Source organism: Streptopelia decaocto (assembly GCF_964273445.1).
Source record: "Streptopelia decaocto genome assembly, chromosome: 13".
Lineage (NCBI taxonomy): Eukaryota > Metazoa > Chordata > Aves > Columbiformes > Columbidae > Streptopelia > Streptopelia decaocto.
Window position 1 is genome coordinate 5396727 of NC_138668.1, and position 12809 is coordinate 5409535.

Consider the following 12809-nt stretch of genomic DNA (forward strand, 5'->3'; position numbering starts at 1 on the left):
AATGCCAGGGGGCTGTTGTGATCCAAAATGACACCCCAGCAGAAAGCTGGGAGGATAATGAAGTTTAATATTTAATGTTTCCATAGGAATCATCTGTGTGTGTCTGTGCCATGTGGTGCGGACGTTGTCATGGCACAGAGCCCCAGCCTTGAGCAGGAGGGGGAGAGCAAACACACGTCGCTCTCACCGAGTTCAGCAGGGTGGAAAAATCCATAGAAAACACGCCTTTTCGTTTAAAGAGCTGGTTACAATTCAAAGACTTCAGCTGCTATATACAGTATGTTTGAAAGCTAAAAAAAAAAAAAAAAAATAAAAGAAAATATATGCCTTCACTTAAAAGGAGGAGAAGGGATGACTGTGCCTGTGGACACTGCATGAGACATTTCTAATGTCTTTTTATGCAAGTGGAGCTGTGACCGTGGCCTCATCACACAGGGAAACACGTTTGCAGAACACAGAGGCTCCAGCATCCCGGCTCCCGCAGGTGACCACATCTGAGTTGGATGCAGGGTCACAAATATTGGCTGCCTGGAGCAAGAGCTCATCTATTTGGGTGTCTCTGGGTGTCCTTTCCCAGTCCTAGATGCTCGTCCTTGAACACACGCACCGAAATAGGCAAAGCTCCTCTTCCTGCAGCACAAAGTCAGGACACTCCTAAAAACCCAACCGCTTCATCAATTAAGTGTTTAGAAAGAAGCATTCACCTCCCTACTGACCAGACCAATTCTAGTACACCAAGGCTGCAAAGAAAACCACAGCTTTGCCAGCTCACCATTGATCTCCCTTAAATTTACCACAGATGTGTCCATTTTTTAGCCGAGTTTTGTTTAATTCCCTCTTGCATTCATTGCAATAACTGTCCCCGCTCTCTTGGGCAGAGGCAGACGGGCTCAGCACACCCTGAACTCGCTGCTCTATCACACACAGAGTTTCTTATTAATTTGCTATGGGCCTTCAGCAGTGTGCAGAACTGATTTCCTTTTTTTTTCCTTGCTCCCTGCATGGACAAAAGCCAAGCTTTATAAATCAGCTGTGTAAACAGAAATATCCTTCTTCCTTGAATATGATGATTATTTCAAAAAAAGGAGGCTGTCATTTTAAGAGGCAGAAAACCTGTTTAATCTGGATACACGGGCTCTGATGCCGGGCGCTGTTCCCATAACATTTTTCTCCTGTCCTGAGTTTCAGAGTAAAAATAAAAATGTCTCATATAGACTGGATTTGGACAGTTTTTGACTAGCTAAGATAATTTTTGGAGCCCTAAACACTCTTTCTACTTAGTTACATCTATAAACCATTTTTATATCCACACAAGTAAGCTCTCAGTGGTGGCCTCACACCCCCTGTGAAACCAGAGGTCTGCCTGGTTGTACTCCAATTATACTTTCTTTTTTTTGCCTTGAAAAGCTTAGTTTAAAAATAGGCGATGAAGAATGGGAGAAGAGATGATGAAGAATGGGAGAAGAGACAATGAAGAATGGGAGAAGAGACAATGAAGAATGGGAGAAGAGACGTGCCATCCCCAGGAGGGAGGAGAGGAGCTTTCCCCAAACCCCACAACTCCTTCTGCTTTGAGTGCTTTGGCATCTGCATTTGCACTTCTGTTTGCGTTGGTTCTTGTTGCAAGGATGTACTTGATGCAAACCAGCTCCCATGTCTGAGCAGGACTAACAGATATTATTCCCTAATTGTGTTCTAATTATAAATATTTTCCAGATGACAAAGGAAGGAAATAAACTCCCCAAAGTGTGCATGGGGTGCTCAGGACGCACTCACTGAGCTGCTTCTGGGAGGCAAATAGACCCAAATCCTCAAAAGGCGTCAATGTCACCCATGTGGTGCCTCTACTGGCTGTGACACAAATGCAGAATATTTGTTTCTGGCATGCAGGTGGTTTGTGGAACCAAGTAAGTGAGGGCAGCAACTCCATGGAGGTGGCTTTGGAGGGACCATGCAGAACACAGAGAGGAACCTCTCCCTTCCACAAAATGTGCCGACCAGCGTCAGGACAGCAGGGAACCCGGGAACACAGTGAGTGAGAAAAGGTTACACAAATTCAGTGTTTAATCTGGAACAGAGACGAGGACAGAAAAGGTTTTTGCTTGGCATTTGTGAGGCAAAGTCATTTGTTTTCTTAGAGACTGTTTGAGGTCCCTCCAAGAAAAGCACGAGTCATGTTTTTCTTTTCCTGGCAGCTTTGGGAAGGCTGCAGCCGCGTTCACACCCTGGCTGGTCGGGGCTCGTGTGCCCATTTCCAGGTGGTTTTTGCCCAGCAGGAGCAACACATCCCTGGCTGGGACTGGGAGCACTGGGGTGACGGGAGGGGGCAGGATGGGGACAAGGACAGAGACAGGGATGGGGAGGTTCCAGAAAGGCTGTTCTGGAGGAGCCCACACGGCAGAGTGACTCATGGAGAGCTGGACGCTGCTCGGGTTCATGCTGGGACAGCGGCAAACCTCTACATTTCTCCTCGCTGGTCATTGCTATTGTAGCATCCCAGTACAGCACTGGTGGCATATGTAAATCTTCCCTCCCCTTAATACAGGGGCAGCCCTTGCTCCCCAATAACCCCTCTTCCCTCTCCTCATCACTCTACTTGCAGATTTTTTATTTAAAAAAAAAAAATCATGCTGCAGTCCATTTTAATCACCTTCTAGTTTTATTTAACAGCACCAATATGAAAACATTCCCAATATAAGTCATCTGTAAATAATTTGAGTTCTCCCATATATAACCCAGGTCCACCTACAACTTAAAAGGTTGTTTTGTTTCTTATTTAGCTCTGCAAAGATGTGCAAACCCCCTTTCCATCATGACAGCTGTCTCCTGCCTCAGATCTGTGGGGGACAGGGACCGCTGGGTGTACAGTGATGCAGAGCACTTGGGAACTGGGACACATCGGTACCTGGAGCTGGGATGGGGACATTTCTGAGATGTCCCCCAGCCGGTGGGGCCAGGGAGGGACGGGGAGGCTTTGAAGGGATTTTGAAAAAGCAGAGAGGTTCCCAAGGTGCTGTCACATCTCATCCCTCCTTACGTTAGGCAGAGACTGTTTCCAAAGGAGAACTGCAGGAGGGGAATATTCAAAGCACTGAGTTGTGACCTGAAGTGAGGAAGGGCATTGTAAGAGGACAAAATACACCATTCCCCTCCTGATGTTCTCAGGACAACCAAAGCATCGCTTTTCATTTTCAGTCTTAGTGCAGGAATGATGCTGGAGCTTGCGCTATGTAGGATACCTGTCTCTTTTAACTTTTACAATTAATGGAAGGCAGTTGCAAAACAGAAAAACAAAACAGAAAAAAAATTCCAGAGCCCAAACCTGGTTTTAAATAAAACTACTAATGTTTGGTGGGGTTTTTTTTCAAGAGCTGGAAATGACCAAGTGTGCAATTCCAGCTAACTGTGGGCACTAAGGTCAAACATCACCAAGTGTGCAGTTCCACCTAAGAAAGCACTAAAGTCAAGCAGCACGGGTGCAGCGCGGCTCTGCCCCAGGGCTGGGGACATGTGCTCTGAAACGCCTGCGTCTGCTCCATGTCCTAATTAGCATGAAATAATTGCAACTTGTTCTCCAGACATTTCTGGATGTCATGGAAAAGTTAGTGTAAAACACAACACCAGCAAATATGAAGTGATGAGAGAAAGTGTCAGCAAACACCCACTGAGGAGGTTGGGCCTCCCTGTCCTCTCCTGTTCGTAGGATGCTCATACTCAGCACATCCTGACATGGGTGGGCTGGCGTAAGGTGTTATCCCCTGAACCTGTAAATCGGGGAGATAATCCAGCATTGTGCTGCTGCACATCACCCCCGGAGACTGGCCCCAAATCTGCTCGCACGGAAGCAAAGAGACACTGGTTTGTTTTTCAGCATGGGGGTTTCGATGGCTGCACCCCTTCGAGAGGCTTTTGCCACTTCTGCAGCTCATGCACAAAAGCCAGAATTGTGTTTCTTGTTTGTTTTGGGGTTATTTTTCCCTGCTCCTTTCTCCTGCCTAAAAAGATGCCGAAATCTCCCAAAAAAAAATTATTTCCATGTGATCCCAGCACTTTTTCTCTTGGCGAGAGCACTGGATGTGGTTTTCAGTCTGTGGTTTTTTGATATTCTTTTCATTTTTATTATTCACAAATTTTTTTGGTCTTCATTGCCATCATTGTGAGAGGCAACGTGCAACCCGACAGACTGGCTGCAAGTCCTATAGCAGGACAAAAACACACAGACCCAGTACGAGTTGATGCAAGTAAAGAAACAAGAAAAAACCCTGCTTTTGCAAACAACCTCGTTGCTGGGTTTCATAAGGAGCCGGCCTGACTTTCAGTGTTTCATTTGGACTCCAGCTAGGAAGCTGCAGCAGCCACCGAGAACTGAAATACCTGAATGAACAGCAGCTTTCATATTATGCATCCTGCTAAGCAACAACAAGGAAAGTAAAAGACAGGGGCTTATGAGTCACAAGGTAAGTTAAATGGATTTGAATAAGTTGGGGGGAAAAAATACTCTTGCCATAGGGAACAAAATGTTCCCACCCTGCAGAAGCAGGTTGCTTGGGTGAGTCATGAGAAGAGGTGGTCTCTGCCTGCCGTGCTTCATCTCACTTTTTCTGCTTCACTGCAGCAGGTGAAATAAATGCAAGGCCAGGTTATTGCTGAGCTGACTTTAATTTGTCCCTGCTAACACTTCTTGTTTCATTAACTGTTCTTAGCACCTCAGAATGATGCTTCCCTATAGTCTGCTTTTGCTCTCAGCCGCGGCTGAGCGGTGGGACGGGGACGGTGCCTGATCTGATACAGGAAAAAGCTGTTTCCTGGCGTTCTCTGCAGACGTGGAAACTTTTATTTCTCCAGCCTTGCCGGGGAACTGCAGCCCTTTGAAAGGCGCCGCTCGCTCCTGAGCTGTGAGCAGGGGTTTGCAGCAGGGACAGGACGGTGCTGCTGCTGCCAGCAGTGGTGTCCTGGCGCTGCCACCCACCCCGCTGTGACAGCACCCATGGGACCTGCTGCAGGGGCACCTCTGCCTGCTTTATTTCGGCAGACGGAAAGCTGAGTTCGCGGAGTGACTAAATCAGCAGTGACAAGTCACAGGAAAGCTGCTTTTCTGCTGGGAAGGGTGAAGGAGCATTGGTGCCATACACTTCGTCAGGGTGAATTGCTCCGTCAGAGAAGCTGCACTGGGAATGACTTAACTGTAATGCGCCCTGTGCCGGGCTGAATCAGTGTCTGGGCTTGCTACGGAGATGGGATCACTTGCAAGGAGCGCCCAGCCCCAAGCAGGACCATTCCCAGGACAGTGCAGGCATGTTCCTGGCGCCAGAGGGGTAGACAGGGATGAGAAGAGCGAGATAGGGAAGAGTTGTTTGCTTAGGAAAGGAACCAGCAAACATCTTTTTGCTCCCTGTCTATGCTGAGGTAAGTGTGATAGCAACCCCTGCCACAGACCAGGAAAAGTGGTACCATGTGAAGGTGCTGGACCCCAGGTGCAAGGGACCATTCTCATACGGGCACAGCATCTCCTCCCATAGTGTCTGCTGAAGACTGTGTTAAATCCACACAGTCCCATAAGCCTGAGCATGTGCAGGCAGCAGGAAGGGACATTTGCTTGGGATCCTCATCCTTTCCCACGTCTGACGGGTAAAATCGCAGCTGGAGAGAGCACGTGGTGACCACAGGAGCTGCTGCTGCTCAGTGGCACGAACCGGTGGGGTGAACATTTTTCACAGCTCCTCCCGGGACAGAGGAATTAGGGCAGTTCACCCACACTGGGAATAGCACGTGCTAAAAAAGCATCAGAAAAATAAAATTAAAAAAACCCCAAATAATTAGAGAGGGAGCTACAAATTCACTGACCAAGTGTTCATCCAGATTGTTAGAGATATAGATCCTGGCTTTGCTCCATCCCCACCCCACTCACAACTCAAACCAACCCGCCTGTATCCAGCAGCATTTCCCAACCTCTTCTTCTTCACCCCAGCACGTTGCATAAACACTACGGACGAGAGGGCGTTAATGTTGGTCATCTGCAAACCACTACAGACAGTGGAAAATTTTAAACCACATTGCTTGTTGTGATTCAAATATTCTTGTCTGTGAGCCTTCAAGTCACTTCATGGCTGCAGATGGGCTCGGGATGCTCAGCTCGAGCATCTCTGCCGCATCGCATGAGGGAGGAGCTGCCCCGCGGGCAGAGGAACCGCTGAGCTTTGCCTTGGAAAACACACAAGCTCCTTCAGTGTTTTGGGTTTTTCTACAATAAGTTGCTCATGAAGAAATTTTAGATCCTCTTGGGGAAGAAAATTTAAAAGAAAAATAATCCCAAACAAACCATTTCCAAGAGGAAGTTCAGCGTCCAGACGAACCCAGCCCTAACGATGCTTCGTTTCCTGCTGCCGGCGGTGCAAGGAGGTCTGTAGCAGCGAGGAGATCGGGATTTGAAAGAAAACAAAAGGTAAAAAATCAGACCCAGGATGTTTTCCGTCTCTGGAACGATGCCGAGGTTCACGCCTGACACATTTGTGTGTTTTCCGTCTCTGTGGCGCAAGAAAAAGGTTTTAATCTTAACTGCCCTCTTGGGTTTTCAGTCCAGATTTGTCATTAATTTAAAATGGGCAGTGGCTGGTGTTGTCCTGTGAATTTAAAGCAAAGATAGTCATAGATTGCTTTTCCAAGTGGAGCCTGAGGAATAACAGGAAGGAAAATGTCAGCAGAAATGTGAAGTACGACTCAGGGATCCAAGACCAATTTCTGCCTCGTGAACTCTCACTAAAGCAGCGCGTGAGCTCAGCACAGTTATTACTGGGATTTATTCTTCAGTATCCTTGCAAGGTAAGGACTTACTGTACCCATGGAAAACATGGGCCTGGGCTAGATTAAGGTAGATTTGTACCTTTGGCTTGACCTACACATCCCAGAGGGGCTGCTGGCAGTGCTGATGGACCAGTTGTGGCTTGACCACAATCAGGGGTCAGGCTGGAAACTCCACGTTATTAACCACAGGGAAAACCTTTTGGTCCAGCTTCCAGGCTGACTTGCTTCACCTTCTTGCTTTATTTCCTCTGTGTGCAGAGCAAGCAAGCTATTTTTTGCAAATATTATAGGGCTTTCTTATCCTTTCTATTGCCCAGATGTGTTACTTTATATCAAAGTATTGAGATTCTTCAGGTACACAGAATGATTAAAAAGCTTTGCACGAGCAAATGTGCCTCATACATAAGCTGTCTACCTTGAGCTATAAGATTAAACTCAATCATGAGCCAGAAAAAAAAAAAAAAAAAAAAATCAAGGTGCTCTCTCTGGCTTAATAGTGTCAAGAAAATATATTTAAATGAGAAGTTGCACACAAGAATAAAGAATTACATCATTTAACTCCCTGAACTGGAAATGATGGTTTCTGCCCTTCTCTAGGATAGGTTTGTGGCATCTCTAGAGCCCTGCATGAGAGGATTCTGGGTTTTTTTGCTGGTAGACACTGGGAATTCCAGGTGTCACTGGAAAACCAGCACTTTAGATGCAGATTGTTCATAGCAAGTAAAAAATGTGGAAATAAAAAGCTTGATGGGTTTTATATATATATATATATATATATGAAAGCCATTCATCTTAAGGAGAATAATGTTCTATAAAAATGCAAAGTAATTTCTTCATATTTATGAATCCTTTCCCTTCCACTCATTATGAATGTTCCACTTAATGAATGCTCTTCTTCATGAAGGTATTATGAGCAATTTCATCATCCGGTTTTAATGTTCTGATAATGTAATCCAATGCCCTATACTTTATCCCCAGGTTATTGACTCCTAAATAGCTTTTAGTCCCATGGAGGATGTATTTGCCCTGATTCCCTGGGACTCTGAATGGACATGGGGTCTTCTTTAGGCCATTATGAATATATAAAAACTTCAATTACTGCAGAGGAGGCCCCAGAAACATCGCGCAGACACCAAATTCTCTCTGTAGTGCAAACTTTCTGTTCTGGTCACGTATGGTTGGTTAGTTATGACCTGCTGCCATTTAGACTTACATTGCATTTCTGTTCCTGTTTGGCATCACAAAGATGGCTTAAGAAGTGAATGAAAATTAAAAAGGACTTAATGAAAATAAGAGTCATGCCCTGAACACTAACGTAAAAGGAGTATTAATCCCTCCTCAGACTTGTACCTAGAATGATGTATGACTATGAATAGAAAGATCATTTCAAGTTGTGATAGATTTGATGAAAGAATTTTCGCCGCTGTCAGAAGGAAAGTTATTTTGTCCCTGCTAGTAAGTATTTGTCAGGTTTCCGAGGAGCTGGATTGCACCAAGTAATAAAAGGTGCGAATCACAGTTCTTTTGGAGCAGGTAAGAACTAGAAAAAAGCATTTCCCAAGAATGCCCTTGCCCTAGACTGATACTTTTTTTCCCAAATTTTCTCAGCTGGCCCATTTTGTACCCAGTGAAGCCTTTGTAAAGCTCCAAGGTAAGAACCCCTCACTCTGCGGATGTGACCTGTGCGTTCACTGAGCTATTTCTGAAAGCCAGGACATTTAACAACTACCTTTACCAACTATTCCAGGAACTAAAGCTGGTAGAAGAGCAGCCGTAAAAGCTCTTCCCAGCCTGAGGTCAGCAAGACTCCATCCAACTAATTGGACTTTGGATAAGGTCCAGAAAGGCATCGATCCAAAATCTATCTTGTATGAAACACCACTGCAATCAGGAGAATTACACTAATTATGGATGGTATGAGGAGACAGTTGCCTCTCCCAGGCTCCAATCCCTTCCTAGGAAAGAAGGCGATGGGGAGGTGGAGAAAACTCACCTCATGTGCACTCCCTGAAACATTTTCTCTCTGTTCATTTTACCCAGGATTCAGGGCCTTTGGAGCTTGCTGGTAGAAGATGAAAATGTAATAGATGATCTCAAAAACTAGTGTTTGTGCAGAGCAAATCCCAGTTCAATCCATTTGTTGCAGCTATTTGGCTTTCCATTCTGCACCCTGGAAAATAAAAATGGAAAGCGTACACAGAAGTTCTGCTAGGAAGAGCACGTGGGTATGGTCAAAGCCACAAAGTGCTTGGCCAGGTCACCTTGGAAAGAGGCTGAGAGAGACTATTCTAAAGAGACAAATGCTTTTGATTTCTTTTAATTTCATTTCCATCTTTCCATTCAGGTTTTTCCTAAAAATACCAAAATTAAACCTCAGCCAACCAAACAAAAAAACCCCACAACCACAAATGGATTTAGGCTCTATATTTATATAAAGTTTCGTTTTCTGCATCTGATTTTGAACCTTCCAGAATGGCAATGCAAGAAACAGCAGCCAACAGAGCAACACTCCAAGTCTTTCGCATTTTGCAAGGGCTGTTCCAAGAGCAGCCAGGGGCAGCAAGTGTGCCTTGAGCAGAGTTTGCTACAACAGCTTCAAACATCTCAGCCTCAGCTTCCAATCTCAGCAGGTTTGGGTGTGTGTGGTTTTTTGTTATTGTTTTGTTTTGAACATGGTGCCTCTTGTCAGATATTTCACCTGTAAGTAATGAGAGACGGGGATTGCCTTTTCCACTGCTTGTAAACAGTACACACCGGGGCACCCTTCCTACCTGGAGTCTCCTGGTTCCACTACCAGATAAGCTAATAATTAATCAGAAGAAACACGCCTTACGGGAACATTAACAGATGGCCCATCAGAAGCTCTGATTTGAATCACCGTGTTAATAATTTCTGTTCTTTGCTGTGTCCAGCTGGCTCTGCTGAAGATGAGCGCCGTGATTCTCCTGCTCCTGGTGTCCACTGCGAACGTCGGTGCGGTGCTGGAGGAGGGACAGCCAAGACGGGAACCGCGTCGCCTCTCATGCGTGCGATGCTGTGGACCTTCAGAGCAGCCTGTCTCCATCGTCTCCTCACGATACACAAGGATGAGCAGCGACCCTGCCTATGCGGTACCCAAAGTCCAGCCCACTATAGATATCACCATTCTCAAAGGTGGGTAAAGCTGACTACCGTGATAACATCTTTATCTTGCTTGCTCACCCTCATTTTGCAAGCTCTGCTCTTCCTTACACCAAAAGCTCATCCACTATGTTTACCCAAAATAAGGTCAAGGGGTGATATGGCACAAGATGTAAATATGTTGACAAAAGGCTCTAATCTGTCAAAAACCAGAATCACTGGAATGTCAGGTTAGGTCACACTAAAAAACAGATACAAACATTATCACAGAATTACTAAATGATAGAATTAGATAAAAGGAGAGGTGTCACTCACCTTTTCCATTGCACATTTTTTGTCTCAGTGAGGCAGGAATACAAAAACGAAGCACATAATAGCAGAGACAAGCCAAGGAGTCCTGTAAGTGGTGGTGCACAAACCCAACCACTTTTCCCAGGCCCAAATCAGACCTCAGCAAAATCAGTAACTTTTCTTGCTCAAACCTCTGCAAGAAGGAGCTGGTTTCATGAATTCTGGATTCAGGCAATCAGTCTGAATTTCTACTATTGGACATTGGACTTTGGCACCACAAGCTGATCGGGGTCAGGGTTTCACCTGACATTTTTATCCTTCTGAGAATCGGGAAGGTGCTGGTGTCTGACCAATGCTTCCAGATATCTGTGCTGGGAAAACCGTGTTTTAGCGGCTGCCTAAGTGGTTTTCTCCAGCAGGATGTGTCTACGGCTTGGGCTTCACGTGCTTGTGTTTGACAAGGTTTTCCTTTATGCTCACAGGTGAGAAGGGTGAAATGGGACAGAAAGGGAACCCTGGAGCAGTTGGGAAGGAGGGAGAAAGAGGCCTACGTGGCTATAATGGACGGAAAGGACAGAAAGGCCAGCCTGGCCCACAAGGCCATTCCTGCAAGCAGCTCTACGCTGCTTTCTCGGTGGGTCGGAGAAAACCCCTTCACAGCTCAGACTACTTCCAGCACGTCACTTTTGACACCGAGTTCGTGAACCTCTACAAGCACTTCAACATGTTCTCGGGGAAGTTCTTCTGCTATGTGGCAGGAATCTACTACTTCAGCCTCAATGTCCACACCTGGAACTTCAAGGAAACCTACCTGCACTTGATGAAGAACGAAAAAGAGGTGGCCATCCTCTACGCCCAGCCCAGCGATCGGAGCATCATGCAGAGCCAGAGCCTGATGCTGGACCTGCAGGAAGGGGAGGAGGTCTGGGTGAGGATGTTCAAGCGGGAGCGAGAAAACGCCATCTATAGTGAGGAGTCTGATGTTTACATCATCTTCAATGGCCATTTAATCAAGCCAGCCATAGAGTAGCCATTCACCAGCTTTGGGCTCAAAGCTTTGGTAGATACATTAGAAATGCTTCTGTCTGGTTCCACTGGCTTCCAGGCTTGCTGACAGGGTTGTCTGTCCATGCCAAGGACACCTGTGTGAACAGAAATGACTGTTTCAAGGTGATGCAAACTACACAAGTACTGAGAAGGTTTCAGCCCTTATGGGCCCTGGAGAAGACGTGCAGAAGACCTCAGTTCTGCAGCCCCAGTTACATCCCTGAAGAATTTCCCAAGTTGGCAGCAAAAAATTGAACCTTTTTGCTCTGCTTTAGAGAAGGTATTTTAATTACATCTAAGGGTCATCTTCAGATACCATTTATGGGTGCTAGTTTTGTAACGTCATTGCTCCTACAACCATACTGGGGGATCTCTGCAGTGTGCTAATTGCTAATAAGAGCCCACACTCGCCAGCACCTTCAAGAGGTCTGCTCCACTCAGGTGGGCAAGAATGCACCAGCATTAAGAATGATATTTTGCACAGTACTTTTACCCTAAATTACATTTTTGGTCAATTTCATGTAATATCACATTCTGAAAGCATAATGCTAGAATTAGATAAATAACAACATATCAATCTGGAAAAGCTTTTTCAGAGGCACATTGTTTTAAGTACAGCTGCAACCATGGGCTATAACTTTGCTGGACTTCTGTACTGCTGGCAGTACTTCTCTCACAAGAACATCCAGCTTGGCTGGGAACATGTGTATTTCCCATTTTAAGGAAAATGGTGGACCCTGCCTTAGGATCCCTCATTTTTGGGAAGTTGAGAAGAAACCAAAAAGAAAAAAGGTGCTTCACTGCAAAGAAAAAAGGTGCTTTATTATAAGCAGTGATATTTTAAGAGATTCAGTTTCTTTTTTCCTAAAAAATTATTGGCATAGCAGCGGAAAGGTACATGCAGCAGCTAGAAACATCATTTTCTCCAGTTCCTCCTTGTCCATTCCCCCCCAGTCTCCTGTTTGCATCCGAAGCCATTTGTATGAAGGATACCCGAAAAGTTCTTGCTAAGCAAACTGCTTCTCTGCTGTATCTCCTACCCACAGCTGTTTGGAAAAGTAGCTGAAATAAAGATATTGCTTTGAGTACACTCGCTTTGAGTGCCCTGGTTTTGTTTATCTTATCTCCATGCGTGTTTTCACGGTACAGGGCTAAAAGCACTAGGCTGAAAATCCAGACCTACACAAAAGTCTCAGATGGCAATTTTAGTTACTTAAACACCAAAGGACTCCAGAAACTAGACTGTGACCTTCAACTCCTCCCTTGCAGGCCAGTAAACAGTCACCATCAAGTATCAGGATGGGGAGACAGAGTAGTTAATAACCCCTTGCTGTAAAATAAATAACAAATCTTTGAGATCTCACAATCTTCATGAAGCTTAGAACTTTTAAGTAATGCATGACAAAAGTGGGTCTAGCATGCCTTGAAACATCACATTTGCTCCTGCTGTCTTTGAAAAGGCAAAGTGGGAAATCCACTTAGCTCTAAAAATCACTCCCAAGGGCATTTTATGCAGATCCTCCACTGAGCTGCTACCAGCTCTCCCAGCT

The 12809-nt window shown here is 45.4% G+C and overlaps 1 protein-coding gene across 4 annotated transcripts; it reads left to right on the top strand.

Moving 5' to 3' along the window:
- Positions 1–4162: 4162 nt before the first annotated feature.
- C1QTNF8 (C1q and TNF related 8) lies at positions 4163–12352 on the top strand. Of its 4 annotated transcripts, none has more exons than XM_082064821.1 (3): positions 4163–4461; positions 9714–9954; positions 10695–12352. In XM_082064821.1, exons 2-3 carry the CDS (start codon positions 9729–9731, stop codon positions 11240–11242), a joined length of 774 nt encoding a protein of 257 aa, XP_081920947.1. In that variant the 5' UTR covers positions 4163–4461; positions 9714–9728; the 3' UTR covers positions 11243–12352. The 4 variants fall into 4 exon arrangements, with proteins under 4 accessions (XP_081920947.1, XP_081920949.1, XP_081920948.1 ...); XM_082064823.1 differs by lacking the exon at positions 4163–4461 and adding an exon at positions 6333–6442; XM_082064822.1 differs by lacking the exon at positions 4163–4461 and adding an exon at positions 6493–6819.
- The last annotated feature ends 457 nt before the right edge of the window (positions 12353–12809 follow it).